The following is a 15,463-nucleotide window of genomic DNA, read 5'->3' as shown; positions in this document are numbered from 1 at the left end:
ACACACGTGCACATGCGCGGGCACACGTGCACGCACACACACAGACGCATGCACCCATGTGGGCGCACGCATGGACATACACGCATGGGCACATGCACGCGTGTGGGCACACGGAGAGACAGACACGTGCACGCGTGTGGGCACACAGAGAGACGGACACGTGCACGCGCGTGGGCACACGGAGAGACGGACACATGCACGCGTGTGGGCACACGGAGAGACGGACACGTGCACGCGTGTGGGCACACGGAGAGACGGACACGTGCACGCGCGTGGGCACACACACAGTTACACGCACAGCGGCTGAGCACTACAGCACCCTATCTCTTCCTTTCAGCAAGCCAAGAAAGGGCTCCTGACCCTCACAGTGCGAACCCGCCTGACGGCGCCCCACTCCCTGAGCAGCCTCCTGTCCCCCCCACTGTGCCGCTCCCTGAGCTCCAGCACCTGCGTGGCCAAGGACAGCAGCAGCTCCTTCGGCTTGGAAAGCCCCGCCGCCCCCGCCAGCACGGCCAAGCCCAACTACAGGGTCATGGTGGAGGTCTCTCTGCAGAAAGGTAGGGTGGCAGCGCTTCCCCCTCCTCCTCGGCCTCTGCCGTCCTGCCTGGGCCTCCCACCCCCGAGGGTAAAATAGGACCAAGCAGGGCAGGGCCCAGCCACACACAGCCCCGCGCCCCTAGGAGCAGGGCTGGGGTCCCTGCAGCAGCTCACACGCCCCGGGATCCGGGGCGGGCGCTCCCCCTTGGGCACCTGCACTCCCCCCACTCCGTGGCAGGAGATGAGGTCCTCTGGAGCTGGGTCACAAGTCTCCGTGCTCTCTCCTGCTCGCCCGGCAGAGGCTGGCGTTGGTCTGGGGATCGGCCTGTGCAGCGTGCCCTATTTCCAGGGCATCTCCGGCATTTTCGTCCACACGCTCTCTCCCGGATCTGTGGCACATTTGGATGGACGGCTCCGGTATGTCCTTATTTCTGTGTCGGAACTCCCTCCCCTTCCCCCAGAAAAACGCTTGATTTGCAGCAGAGGGAAGGAATTCCTTAGAAAGCCAGGAGAGTCATTTGGAGACAGGTGTTTAGAATGACCCAAGAGTGGCTCAGAGCCTTGTTCCTCAGACTGCCGTCCCCGGACCATGGCACTGGAGTCACTCTGGAGTGTGTTAGGTGTGCAGAATCTCGGCTCCTCTCCAGACCTCCTGCGCTGGAATCTGGATCTTAATAACACCCTCAGGGACCCGTGTGCACATGGCAGTTCAAGGGGCATCATCTCAGGGAATTCCGGTCTGAAACGGAAAACATGAAGTGACCACAATTTAATTCTGATTTCACTCAGAGAGCATTTACAGTGACATCCGTAGGCGCTCCGGCAAGGTTTGCCTGTGTACCCTGTGCGGATAAAGAAGCTTGCCAAGCCGATCAGTAGTATTAACTCAGTTTCTTGAGGGCAGAAACAAAATATTTGCAGGCGCTGCAGACATATTTTGCTACAAAGAACTTCTAAGAGGAGCCTTGGATCTCAAATTTCTTTCCAGTGATTTGGGTTCAGTAACATTTATCCCAGTCCCCCTTGTTACTATACTTCCAGCTCACGTCTCCTCTCTCCTACACCTTCTCTCCCTGGGTTTGGGTTTTGCTACATCAGGAGACTTTTGCCGTATTTTTAAAGGCTTTCTTTCCTACAATTGCAGTGTAGGCAAGGGCAAGCCAAGCTCAGCATGGTGTCTTGATGGTGCTTCAAGTTCAAGGTGGATTCGCCGTTGCCACGGGCAGGGCAGCGATGGCTGACTTGCTGAGCTGCTGTCCTGTCAGTCAGGACATAACTACAGAGTCATAGCAGCTGCCAGCCCCAGTCCCTTCAGATGGAGAGTCCTCCCTCCTAGACCTGCAGCGGGGTACGGATTGTTCCGGAAGCCTCTGCTTTCCTTGGCATCTGGTGCTATATGGCCATGGTCTTCAGTTTTATCAGTGAAAATAGTCCTTTCTTAGCAAAGGGGGTCCGACTCAGCAGACCTGTAGCAGGAGGCAGCAGACCGCAGTGTGGGGGGCAGTGACATCAGTCCCCGGACACCTGCGTTCGATCCCTGCCATGCTGATGATCAGCCAGTGGTCAGCAAACTGCGGCCCACCACCTGCTTGGGGTTTTTTTTAAATAAAGTTTTATTGAAACACAACCACACTCATTTTGACACATTTTCTGTGGCCGGTGTTTTCATGCGACAACATCGGAGTTGGGTGGTTGTGACAGAGACAGTGTGGCCTCCAAAGCCTAAAACTATTTGGCCTTTTACAGAAAAAGCTTTTTTAACTCTAAGCTAGGTCTTATTGAGATAATTTCACCCTCTGTGCCTCAGTTTCTCCATCTATGAGACAAGGGGGTTGGTTTGCACATATCCTCTGTGTATAGATGCATCCCTCTTTTCTACCTCACATTTTTTTTCTGGTTACGTAACACAACAAATCTGAGTTTTCCATAACTCACTTCCTGTCTTACAGCAAGAATGCACTCCATACCTTCTCTCCTTACTTCTTTTTGCAAGGACTTGAGCTGCTCCCCAGCCCAGTTATTTCTTCTTTACCTTTTAGAACACGCGGTGTCCATCTTTCCTCCTAACCATTCTACAGATGGGAATGCTGAGGCCCAAAGAGAGGATGTGATTGGTTAAATCATGGTTAATTGGTTAATCACTTATATTGGTTCACCTACACCCTCAATCTCGATTAGGCATAGTTTAAAGGGGAAAAGGAGGAAGAAAGTTGCAGACAAACTTTTGTTCATGTTGTCCCACCCTGGGTAAGAAACACCCCCCCCACACACACTGTGGCCGAGCAGTGAGGGGGTGAGCAGGGCACTGCTTTGGTCTGTCCTGCTCTGAGGGTCAGTTGGGTGGCGAAGGAATTCTACTTATTGGTGTAATTTTTAGGTCTCATCGAACAGCCCAGCCAGGAGCGGGACTTCCGGGCAGGGAGCATAAGAATGGCACGTTGGGTAGCTTGCTGACGGCTTCCTGTGTACGCATTCACAGGTGCGGTGACGAGATCGTGGAAATCAATGACTCCCCCGTGCACTGCATGACGCTCAATGAGGTCTATGCCATCCTGAGTCACTGCAGTCCCGGGCCAGTCCCCATCATCGTCAGCCGACATCCAGACCCACAGGTAACATGCCACCGGGGCATCTTCTTCCAGCCAGGCTCGCTCTTTCAGGACTCAGCTTCGAACAAGACATGGATGAAAGCAGGTGATGCTGGTTGGGTTTGGACTTGAATTTCCAAGAACCTATTCCAAGTGTCATAACACGGGTCTACAGCAGGGGTCCACCGGCAAACTCCTAGACACCAGAGGCAAATGGCTTGAGCTTAGGGGAGCTCTTGCTGCTGGGCTACAAGGTCAAGGTCAGGAAAATATAGAATATAGGAAAATATAGCATCCGTGCTAGAGAAGAAGATCAGTCAATTCACCCGTGCGTCTAGTGGGGAGCTACTATGTGACTGTCCATCCCTGAGCAGGCAGAGCTGAGCAAGTCCTAGCACACGGTCCTGCCCTCCGGAAGCTCACGGTCTTGCTTGAGACACTGACGTAGAAATAATTGCAATATGGAGTCTAAGTATTCTGGAAATAGAGGGATACAGAAAGGAAGGTTGGATAAAGCAAGAAATACCAGAAGTTAGTTCGTCCCAGGCAAAGAGTTTGAGGAAGGTCAATCCATGAAGTGGGGTCATAAACTTCATTTGTAGAGTCACAAAGGGACCTGTCATGGAAGGAGAGTGGTGGGTGCTCGTGAGGCTGGGATGCGGGTCCTGGGAGGAGAGGCCAAGGATCCAGGTCGGCGTGGCATTGGAGCGACACTATAGCGGGCTTCCCGTGGGGTGCTCAGGAGTTCGCATTGTGTCCGGTGGGGGTGAGGAGCTAGGAGAGGACTGTGGCTGTAGATGGAATATGCTCGGATTTTATTTTTTAACCATTGTTGGTGCCGTGGAGGACAGGGTGGAGGACGGGGTGGAGAATGGGGTGGAGGACAGGGTGGAGGACTGGGTGGGGTGGGTGCAGCCTGGAGTCTGGAAGAGGAAGGAGACAGATGGTGAGGGCCTGAACTACACAGCAGATGTGAGATGAGGATGGAGGAGAAGGGGGCACGGGAACATTTGGGAAGAATTGGTCATATTGTTGGCTGATGAGCCTGGGGCGTGGGGGGTCTAGGATGATGGGTGTTTTCGGGTTGGAAGACTGAGCGATGACAACAGCACCGGCAGTATAGGGATAAGAAGGAAGAGGGGGGGCTTGGGAGGGAAGAAATGGTCTCATGTGGGGCGTAAAGAGATTGACGTGATTGTGGGGTGCCCAGTAGGCGGTTAGATTCAGGGCTGATAATGGCTGGTGCGTGGGGTTGAGTTCGGAGTGAGCCTGGGGAGCTGCGGCCGTGGGCATCGGTGAGGTTCCTTTGGGGAATGTGGTGATACTCGCCATCACTATTTATGGACTCTTTGTATGTGCCAAGCATATTTGCAGAAAGATGGGACATACATGATTGCGTTTAGTTGTTGAAAACCCCTCCGAGGTCAGTGTGGTTCTCCCTTCCATGTCACAGAGGAAGAAACCAAGGCTTAGAAGGGAAAGAGCAGCTCGCCTCATGGCGGAGCTCCTACGTGAAGAAGCTAGGCTCTAAAGCCGATGCTCTCAGCCGACAGACTCCAGACTCCCCGCGGAAGCAGGACAGAGGTGGAGTTCCGGTCAGATCCGGATGTACCTTGCGCGGTGGGGTTCAGACCCAGCTGTGTTCCACTGGGGAGCCCTGGGGTTGAGCACTCTAGGCAAAGCAAACTTCCTATGAAGGCAAGCAAGTAATTCATCTAAACCTCTGGAGAGAGAAGAAGAGAAAGCAGCCTCGGTGTCTCTTGCTGTGCTGGGGCACCGTGGGGAGAGGGCAGTGGAGTAGGAGTCGGGTGGGGGACCAAGGCTGGGACCCTGGCCTTGTGGCACTTGGTTCTGGCTGGAGGGGTGGGGCGCACACACAGAGAGGCCATGAGGGGTGAGGGCCATGGGGGTGAGGGAGTCAGGGTCCCGGTGGCCCGGAAAAAAGAGCCAGGTCTTGAAAGGACAGCCAGGGTGTGGGGCACGGGCCCTGCAGGCAGGGGAGTCCAGTGCGCACGCGCCGCAGGATGCCTGGTCCTGTCCAGCTCTGCTCCTCACTCTCTGTGACCCCTGGGACATCCATCTAACCTCTCAGAGCCTCTCGTTCCTCAGCCCTGGAGCAGGGGCATGGTCTTGACCCAGCAGAACTGCTGTGGATACCAGCTCCCTGCACTGAGAGTTGACCGTTTGTTAGATATCATGCCCAGCACTTTAAATGATTTATTATTATTGTGGTAAAATATATCCAACATAAATTCACCGTCTTCACCGTTTTAAGCATATAGTTCGCGTGAAGGACGGTCCCCTCCTTGGGCACCAGCACCGCCATCCATCTCCAGATCTCTTTTCCTCTTGTAAGGCTGAAACTCCATGTCCACTGAACAGCTTGCCGTTCCCCCTGCCTCCAGCTGCTGGAAACCAGCATCCTACTTTCTGTCTCTGTGCTCCAACCTTACGTACTTCATACAAGTGGAATCATATGGTACTTGTCCTTCTGTGACTGAATTATTTCACTCAGCAAAATGTCTTCAAGTTTCATCCACGTGGTAGCAGGTGTCAGCCTTTCCTTCCTCGTTACGGTGCCATGATGCTCCATGGTGTGTATGTACCACAGTTTGCTTCTCCGCTCACCTGTCAGTGGTCACTCGGGCTGCTTCACCTCGTGGCTATTGTGAATGATGCTGTTCGAACACAGGTGTGCACATATCTACTTGCGTCCCTGCTTGCCATCGTCCTTGGGTCTGTGTCCAGAAGTGAAATGGCTGGACCACATGATAATTCCATTTTTAATTTTTTGAGGAACTGCCATACTGTGTTCCACAGCAGCGGCACTCACATCCTTATCAACACGTGTTGTTTCCTGTTTTTTCATAGCAGTCATGTTATGGGTGTGAGGCGGTACCTCATTGTGATTTTGATTTGCGTTTCCCCAACGATGAGTTATGATATCGGACACTTTTTCATGTACTCACCAGCCATTTGTACATTTTTAGAGAAATGTCTATTTGAGTCCTTTGCCCATTTTTTTAATCGGGCTGTTTTGTTTTTGTTGTTATTGTTGTTCAATTGTAGGGGTTCTTTATATATTCTAGAGCATAATCCTTTATAAGATATATGAATATTTTCTTCCATTGCATGAGTTGCCTTTCACTTGGTTGATTGTGTCCTTCGATGCACAGATCTTAAGTTTGATGTAGTCAAATTTATCTATTTTTATTGTTGTTGCCTTTACTTTTGGTGTCAAATGGTTTATTTTTTAAAAACCCTCTGACCTCACTGGGAAATAGGTTCTATTATTGTTATTTTACAGAAGAAGAAATTGAGGCTCGGGGGGTTAAGTAACTTTCCAAGAGTACACAACTAGAAAGGAGAGGAACTAGGACTTGAACACAAGTCTGTTTGGCTCCAAGAGTCTTACTCTTAACTATTACTCTAAGGTGATTAGTGACCTGTGACAGTAAAATGGTGATGGTGATGATGACAATGGTGATGATGATACAATGACAATGATGATGGCAATAATGGTGATGGTGATGATAATGACAATAATGAGGACAATGATGACGACGATGATGATGATGATTTTGATGGTGCTGATGGTAATGATGATGGTGATGATGGTGATGATGACAATGATGGTGATGGTGGTGATGGTGATAATGGTGATGATGGTGATGATGACGTTGATGGTGATGATGGGAATGACGATGGGGATGGTGATGATGGTGATAATGATGACAGTGATGGTGATGACGGTGATGATGGTGATGATGACGATGACGGTGATGGTGATGGTGGTGATGGTGATAATGGTGATGATGGTGATGACGACGATGATGGTGATGGTGATGATGGTGATGATGACGACAATAATGATGACATGACAACAATGATGACAATGATGACGATGATGATTGTGATTGTGGTGATGGTGATGATGACCATGACAAAGATGATGATGATAATGATGATGATGAGGGTGATGATGATGATGACGGTGATGGTGATGGTGGTGATGGTGATAATGGTGATGGTGATGACGACGATGATGGTGATGGTGATGATGGTGATGATGACGACAATAATGATGACATGACAACAATGATGACGATGACGACGATGATTGTGATGGTGATGATGATGACAATGACAAAGATGATGAGGGTGATGATGATGATGACGGTGATGGTGATGGTGGTGATGGTGATAATGGTGATGATGGTGATGATGACGATGATGGTGATGGTGATGATGGTGATGATGACGACAATAATGATGACATGACAACAATGATGACAATGATGACGATGATGATTGTGATGGTGGTGATGGTGAAGATGATGATGACAAAGATGATGATGATGATAATGATGATGATGAGGGTGATGATGATGATGTCATGGCAGCATTGCCAAGAACGGGATTGATGGTGAAGATGATGATGACAAAGATGATGATGATGATAATGATGATGATGAGGGTGATGATGATGATGTCATGGCAGCATTGCCAAGAACGGGATACTCCCAGAGGTAAACTGTCGAGTGGTAACCTTGCCTGGGGTTTCTCAGCAAGCAGTGGAGAGAAGGTTGGACTGTTGAGAGAGGCCACCTCACAAACCCCTTTAATGACAGACTTTGGACTTCACCAACAAGATACTAGGGAACCACTGATGCTCTGGAATCAATAGAGTGTTTCCAGAAGTGGGATTTGTCAGCTGTTTGCAGAGTGGGTTGGAAGGACAGACCCTGGAATCCAGGCGCCCCACCTGAGAGCTGGTACAGGACTCGGAGCATGATGCAGACATGTCTGCTGTTTTACTTGAGTGGGTGACTCATATTTCCTAGGTCTCTGAATTGCAACTCAAAGAAGCTGTGGCCCAGACTGTGGAGAACGTCAAGTTTGGGAAGGAGAGGCATCAGTGGAGTCTGGAAGGTAAGGGAGACAGTGAGCTCTGACTTGGATATCTTTGCCTTCTTAGACAGCTTAGGGTCTAGCCATTGACTCGCCTTCTCCCTCAGGGACGTCACAGTGATCACGGGCAAGCATGACACGTGCACGAAGGCTGAAAGCTAGCAGCCCACCAGCGAAGCTCGGCTCACATTTTTGCTTTGTGTGGGAGGCACAGGATGATAGAAGCATCTGAACTTGAATTTTTTTTGACAGGCAGGCACTCTCCCAGCCCCTGGAGTCCCCACTGTGCCCTCTGAGACCAGGTTGCCGTCTGCACAGGTGGCCCTGTACGCATTTGAGGTTTCAACCCCAAATTAATAATAACAGACTCTTTAGAGCTAATATCTAATAATATCATATCTAACTTTTATTAAGGTCTTCTAATGTCAGACACCTGGGCTAATTCATGCATTATTTTAGCAGATATTCACATATGATTCTTATGCACATTTCTTTTTTTAAATTTATTTATTCATTTTAGAGAGGGGAAGGGGCAGAGGGGGAGGGAAAGGAACAAGCAGACGCCTCACTGAGCTCAGATCCCTGTACAGGGCCGTTCTCAAGACCCTGAGACCATGACCTGAGCCAAAATCAAGAGTTGGATGCTCAACCCACTGAGCCACCCGGGTGCCCCTTTATGCACATTTCTAAGGAAAAGATGGGTCCCCGAGAGGCTCTCTTACCCACAATCACTCTGTGTAGTGCCCAGAGCATCTGGACGGGAACAGGGTTAGCGGACTCCAGCGCCTGGGCTCTAAGCGCTTGGCGCTCGGCCGCTGGGCATTGGCCACGTCATCACAGAGCGTATGATAGAACAATATGCAAATATTGACAAGGAGGCTACACTGTCTGCAAATGTTCAGAGAAAGGGATGGTCTCGACATTTTACTCCAACCACGTTCTACCATCTCTACCCACTCCACACGCGTTTATGCTCAGGAAAATGCAACAGAGGGACTCACAAATATTTCGACAGTGGTTATGTCCAGCTGATAGGACTGCAGGTGAACTTTCACTTTCATTTCTTCCTTTTTGTGGCTGAGTTTTTTCCTAATGAGGGTGCATTGTTTTATGGCCAGGATAAAGCAAAAGAATTTTTTTTTTTTAAGAGGATTTGAACTGTGAGCTTGGCTGCCCTTGGTTTTCTCCTAAGGTTTAGGATTCTCTTCCATGGGGCTCTCCTTGCTCTCCGGGCCTTCCAGAACGAGCTGGAATTTGAGCAAGAGGCTGGGCCTCAGCCTCCTCCCACTCCTGTGAGCACTGATTCTAGGAAAGGAACACCTGGAACAGTTTGCCGCTAGAGGAAAAGGGCCTCTTAGGGTTGTGTGGGTGGCTCCTGGTGCTGAGAATGGGTGTGTTGGGGGGATGACTCAGGAAGAAAGGCTGGATGAGAGGGAAGAGAAAGGGGCCTCTGCCTAAGAAACTGTGGTTTGGGGTCTTGATTCATCCCCAGCTGATAGCCTCTTGGTACAAGGCTCTGCACACATTCACAGGTGTTTTCTCTTTTTCATACTGAGCCCCAAAACCAGCCCAGTGGCCCTGGAATTATTATCCCCATTTTACAGATGAGAAAATGGGGTGTTGTTGGCTGGGTTCCGTCGGAAGTCAGCTCTGAGATGGTGTTTGGCAGGATGTTACCTTGGAAGAGTCCCAGGAATCGGAGCCTGTGGAGGGGAGGAGAGCAGAGGGCGGGTAGAGGGAGAGGAGAGCTGACGCACAGCTCCAGCCAGCCCCCCGAGTTCGGCAGCTAAGCGACACGTTAGAACTGTCTGGTTGGCAGGAACGGCCCCTCCTTTATAGCCCATCTCCATCAGTCATTGGAAACAAGCTGCCCCTTGGGTGAGGCAGGTCCCTGGAGGCAGTCCCTGGAGAGGCTGACAGTGGCAAGCACCTGCCACGAGGGCTCCCCACGGGTGGGACAGCAAGCCCTTCCTCGATGGGCAAGTTGGGGTTGTATCTCCATCTCCATCACATGGACACTCAGAAAGGTTGAGTGACTTTCCCAAATGAAAGTCGTACAGCTCGCCCGGAGCCAAACCCAAGACTGCTGGGCTCCAAATCCAAAGGGACCTCAGACGAGCAGCAGACAGCCTGGGGGTGCGGGGTGCAGCCTGGAGCCGTCGGGAGCACGACGGCCAAGGGTCTGTGTGCCTTCCAAGCTCAGGTGTGGGGGGTCCCCTGTGTTTCCACAGCAGGCGTCAAAAGGCTGGAGAGTAGCTGGCATGGGCGGCCGACCTTGGAGAAGGAGAGAGAGAAGAACTCAGCACCCCCACATCGCAGGGCCCAGAAGATCATGGTCCGTTCCAGCAGCGACAGCAGCTACATGTCCGGCTCCCCCGGGGGGAGTCCCATTAGCGGCTGCGAGCAGCAGCCTTCGGACCTGGAAGTCCTCTCCCACAGCCCCAGCCTGTCCCTGGGGCAGGAGCCGGGGAAGCTTCCCCCGGCTCCTTCCAGGCCGCCCCAGGAGAGCCCACCCCTCCCTGGGACGCAGGACAGCCACCCGCCCCTGAAACTGAAGAAATCCTTCGAGATTTTGGTGAGAAAGCCCACGACCTCCAAGCCCAAGCCTCCACCCAGAAAATACTTTAAAAGTGACAGTGACCCTCAGAAGAGTCTGGACGAGAGAGAGGACTCCCTATGCCCTTCTGGGCACACCTTGGCCACGTGTGGCCAGGTAAGAGAGGTGTCTGACCGGTTGAATGTTCTCCTGAGCTCCAGAGCTGGGAATCGTGGTCTTGTTCAGGTTTGCGCTTGGTCGTGTGCACGGCTGTTCAGCTCGAGCCCCAGCGTCGGCCGTCTCCCGCTCTGTCCGTCAGAGAGAAGAGGCCCGCTCGAGCTCAGGGCTGACCGTGCAAAGATTGGAAGCTTGGCAGAAAACTGAAAGCCCCATTCCCGTGGAGTGCCTTCTGGGCTCCCTTCTAAAATACAGTGGGGTTTACGGCTGCTTTCGCGGGGGTCACCTTTCAGGCTCGCCCTGAGGGAGCCCCAGCAGAGCCCCCGGAAGGTCATTCGGTGAGGGGCGGGCAGAGCGGCTTCCCCAAGGAGCTGGTTACCCGCTTCCAGAAGTGAGTTAGTCCATGGGCGGGTGAGACCCTGGCCCCTGTGTCTTGCCCAGCTGCCGCTTCCTTCCAGGTGGAGCTTGGGGGGGGATCCCAAGTTCTCGGAGCCTCAGTGTCCCCTCCCGTTCCCTGGGCTGTGTGGGGGCTCCCTGCACGTTCCGTGGAACCATCTAGGCCGATGCACAGTCGGATCTCAGGTGCACGTGGGTTCATGGCTGCGATTGTTCCCCCAGCACATCCGTGAACGACCTCAGCTTCCGCCCCGGCAGCCCTGTGCCAGCCCCGTAGAGGAAGGCCCACCGACGGCCAGGTGGCTGCTGCAGCTTGGGCATTCTTACGCCCAGGCTGTGTGCTGAGCGCTCACTGCCCCAGTTCGGCCCTATCCCCCCTCCCCTCCCCGGGGGCAGGGGCCCAGTCATGAAAAGGGTGGGCCGAGCCCAAGCTCCCTCTGCCAGCAGCTCGACCACCAGGCTACGCTGCCTTTCGCACCCCGGACCCCAGCAGCTGCTGTGGCTACGCAGGTGGCAGTGGGGCCCTTGGGACATTCCCCTAACCACCAGTCATCGGGTTGACCAAGCAGGAGGGGAGGAAGGCCAGAGTGGTGGTGGTGGGGGGGAAGGCTCTGTGCAGGAGGGAGAAAGTGACCCGAGGAGGAAGCGGAAGGAAGGCCAAAAGGGAGGCAGGTCCTGCAGAGAGCAGCAGATGTGGCTGCTTAGCCGGGCCTGACGGGCTTGTGGAGGTGGGTCCCTTCCCCCGCCCCCTGCTTTAAGCAGATGTCACATTTTCCTCTGGGTCCGGAGGAGCAAGTGAGGAACAGGTGGGTGGAGAAGCCAGACTTTTCACTTTGCTCCTAGAGACTCAGGAAAGGAGGAGTGGCTTTGCCAGGGGAGGTCTCTCTGGGGCTTCCTGGCGATGCCCTGGCCATAGATGGCGGCGGGTGTCCCTAGGCAAGCTGGCTGGAGGGAGAAGCAGGGTTTCTACAGGAAGTGCAGGCAGGGGCTTCAGCATGGACACTTTCTCTGGGCAGCCTTCCCTGGGCTGGGGTCCGCTGTCCGCCCCCGCCCCCCACTGCTGCCAGCAGCTGTCCTTCTCTGTCCCTCCGCACGGTCCCATGTGGCCAGCAGGCCCCTCTCAGCAGCACAAGCCACATGACCTACTTCTACCGGGAGTGGGAGTCGCAGAGAAAGGACAACACCAGGAAGCAAGGCTGGATCTCAGTCCTCAAGTCTCCTGGACCATTTCTGGAGGTTTCTCACGCGATATGTCTCTCCTTGGCCCCGTCCCTCCCTCTGCCTCCTCCTTCTGTCCCAGCCCCCCCTGCAGCCTTTTCTCTCCAGGACAGCCCCAAATCTTTCCCATCCTGTAACTCATGGGGACTTCACTTCCACAACCAAAATGACCCTCGGGATAGGTCCTTCAACAAAAGACCAATTCTCTCCCTCCTAGGAAATCAGCTCAGACCATCACTTGGGCTGAAAACCCACGGTCTGCCCTGTAAGCCCACGTGTCTGTCTTTTCTCCTTTCCCCCCTTTCTCCCTCACTCACCGAGCACTGTGCTGGGGAGGGAGCTCAAAGATGCTTTCAGAAAAATTCGAGTAAACTTGAATTTATTTCAGGGCTAATTAAGAGGAAAAAAAAAACCCTCCCACAAAGAGGGTGTAATATCAGATGTGTTAGCGAAACTTTGTTGTTTTGTTAACATTCGTGTCTGTTCCAAGAGGCAGAGTTGTTTTGACTACTGTGGTTGGTACCAGAGTGTCAGCCTGAAAGAGTGTCAGTGGTTCACGGGTGTAGACAAATGTCACCTTCCGGAGCTCCCAAATGAGCAAAGTCGAATTCTAGCCACATGTCATTTTTCCTGTGTGATGAGGGACCCAGATGCCACCGACCTAGTATTTTAAGCTTCTAATGCCATGGCCCAGCCTCGCTCCTTCAAAGGACTAGTTCAAGGAGCTCAGTGATTCCTGGGTTGCTTGGTCCCCTTGTATTTCCAAACGCTATCCCTGAGCTCAGGTCTCCCACGGGGCTCCTGAGTGGGGGCCAAGGCTCTGGAACACATTTCCACTTCTGTAGTCTCTGTCAGAGAACGTTCACTGCCTGCGCAGATGCTCGTCTCAGGCCACAGACGTCTGCCATCTCTGTTTCAGTCCCAAACGAGGCATTTATTCCCCCTTCTTTCCTTCCTCTTGGGAGGGAGGGAGCCTGCAGCCTCATCACACAGCTGCCCGTCATTCTACCTACCCCGGAATGAAAGAACACGGAGGCCCCCTCGGCGTTGGCCAGCATTGCTCCTGCCCACGAGTGGACGTGGAGGCGTCCCTGTGATGACACTTCTCCTTCTCCTTCTTCTCGTCTGGGCTGGCATCACGCGTGTCCCTCTCACTGTGCCCTGCTCTCTGGAGCGCTCCTTTTCTGCGTCTCTCCCTGGGAAAGTCTTACTCTTTGCTCAAGAATCAGACAGAACGCATTTCTCTAGGAAGCCTCATCCACCTGTCTGCTTCCTCGGGGCCCCGGCGGCACCTCGTTGGTGCTGGGGGAATGCAAACTCCAGGCCAGCAGGAGCCGGGGGCTCGGGGGCTGGTCTGGCTTGTCCGAGGCTGTGTAATGAAAGAGGCTGAGACCGCATCCCAGGTTCTGTGGGGAGAACACGCCTGCCAGAGACTGACCAGGCCACGGCAGGTGCGGCAGAGGGCAGCCGTGGCACAGGTGCCGAGGGCCTGGCATCCTCGCGGCGTGCTTGCGACACAGCCGTGATGGAGAGCCGTGCAGGAAGTGATGACACACATCTGGCTCCGAGTGTCCTAACCTTACGTTCCGAAGACCAGGGGCCTGCTGTTCCCGCCATCCCGGGGCAGGGTTTCACCTGGCGGCAGCCGCCCTCCACACCCCAAGCTTCTTGTCCCTGTCACACGGGGCCCAGGGACTTGACGCTCGGCAAAGAAGAGGTGTGTGCAGCACACGGGCTCCCTGGAAGCCCCGGGTGCCCTGGGCCTCCAGTGAGCGTGCAGCACCGGGGAGGAAGGGGCCCCGTGTGCAGGGCTGCCGGGGAGCCAGTCACGGGAGCAGCCGGGCGTGGGCTCTCCAGTGCCAGCCGTGGGCGCCTCTCACGGCTGAGGCCACCGTTTTCACGTGGTCTCACTTCCTGTTTACACCCGGAAGCCAGAGAGGCTGCCACCGCCACCGCCGCAGAAGACACAGCGGGAGAGCCCCCCGCACCCTCGCCTCTGCCCAAGCCCTGCGGCAGGCCCGCCGGCAACGCCCTCCTCGGAGACCGAGCCTGGGAGGAGAGGAGGCAGCCCAGGTAGGCTTTCAGCTTGGGCTTCCTGAAGGAAGGAAGGACCTTCTGGGTTTCGGTCCGGGAACAAGGTGAGGATGTGGGTTTGCTCTGGGGATGGAGGGTTGTGCCCGACGTGGCAGCTGGATGCACATTGGTGAGCAGGCAGGAGCCCCGAGGTGCCCGGGGGGCAGGATGGTGGGGGCCGCTGCCGGGCTGGGAACCCCGTGGTCGGACCGGCGATGCTGTGGAGGGGCTCGGTCCAGACAGTCGGCAGGAGGACGGAGGGGGCGGCACTCCAGCATGCGGTGCCCCTCGTGTCCCAGGCTGGGGATGAGGCATTGCATTCGCTGGCGGGCGACGCGTCCGTGAGGGAGGACGTGCTCCCGAGCACCCCCCATGGGCCGAGACATGAATATGTGTAGGATTTAGGGTCAGGGCAGAGGACTTGGGGTCAGGGAGACCCACGTAGGACACTTGGTTCTGCCCCACCGGGCGACCTTCTTTGCTTTTCTGAGCCTCCATCACTCATCAGCGAGGTGTGGAAAATCACATGTCTCCCCAACATGTATCGAAACCTGGCTTCCTGAGGCTCTGTGCTAAGTGCTGGAGAGAGGGAGGGACAGAGGGACCTAGAGAGGAGGCAAACCGGCTCAGGCCTTGGGAGCTCCCAGTAGTGGCTACAAACCATATGCCTGTTCGAGAAATGCTCCGTGAAAAGCCCATGAGTGGCTCCCAGAGGGTTGGGGGGGGCGTTATGGGTGGAAACATCTGACCCATCTTGCCCCGAGCAGGTGCCCCACTGCGGCGGGCTCCCCTCCTCCACTCTCCTTTCCCTTAGTCACCCCAATTGAGGAACACAGTGGAGAATACCACAGTGCTGTGCTCTGCTCGCAAGAGCACCTAACCCCCGTGTGCAAAGGCCTTGCCGGCGGAACCTCCGACTACGGAGCTTTAGATCGGCCCCTTGCAATGGAGCGGTGGATAAATGCAGAACCGGGCTGAGAGGCCTGGGGCCCCTGGAAAAGCCCCGGGGTCCGTAATAACCATACAG

General features: G+C 54.3%; 1 protein-coding gene and 1 long non-coding RNA gene across 4 annotated transcripts in view; one reads left to right on the top strand and one right to left on the bottom strand.

The window, feature by feature from the left end:
* IL16 (interleukin 16) overlaps window positions 1-15,463 on the top strand; it is a 34,986-nt gene that overhangs the window by 6,492 nt on the left and 13,031 nt on the right. For 2 of the 3 annotated variants that reach the window (XM_040642881.1, XM_040642880.1), the window contains exons 3-7: window positions 338-557; window positions 837-954; window positions 3,017-3,149; window positions 7,970-8,057; window positions 10,268-10,749. In XM_040642881.1, coding sequence (XP_040498815.1) covers window positions 338-557; window positions 837-954; window positions 3,017-3,149; window positions 7,970-8,057; window positions 10,268-10,749 — 1,041 coding nt within the window. Of the gene's footprint in view, window positions 1-337; window positions 558-836; window positions 955-3,016; window positions 3,150-7,969; window positions 8,058-10,267; window positions 10,750-14,398; window positions 14,437-15,463 lie in introns of those variants that run through there. The other variant, XM_008687878.2, reaches the window with a different exon arrangement.
* LOC121105534 lies at window positions 9,184-12,738 on the bottom strand. Its single transcript, XR_005838103.1, has 2 exons — window positions 12,681-12,738; window positions 9,184-10,310 (listed from the first exon to the last, which is right to left on the bottom strand). It is a non-coding gene; the product is annotated as an uncharacterized LOC121105534 (long non-coding RNA).

This window comes from Ursus maritimus, unplaced genomic scaffold (assembly GCF_017311325.1).
Source record: "Ursus maritimus isolate PB19 unplaced genomic scaffold, ASM1731132v1 scaffold_27, whole genome shotgun sequence".
In the NCBI taxonomy this organism is placed as follows: Eukaryota; Metazoa; Chordata; class Mammalia; order Carnivora; family Ursidae; genus Ursus; species Ursus maritimus.
The sequence above is the reverse complement of the archived record's forward strand: the minus strand, read 5'-3'. Positions and strand labels throughout refer to the sequence as shown.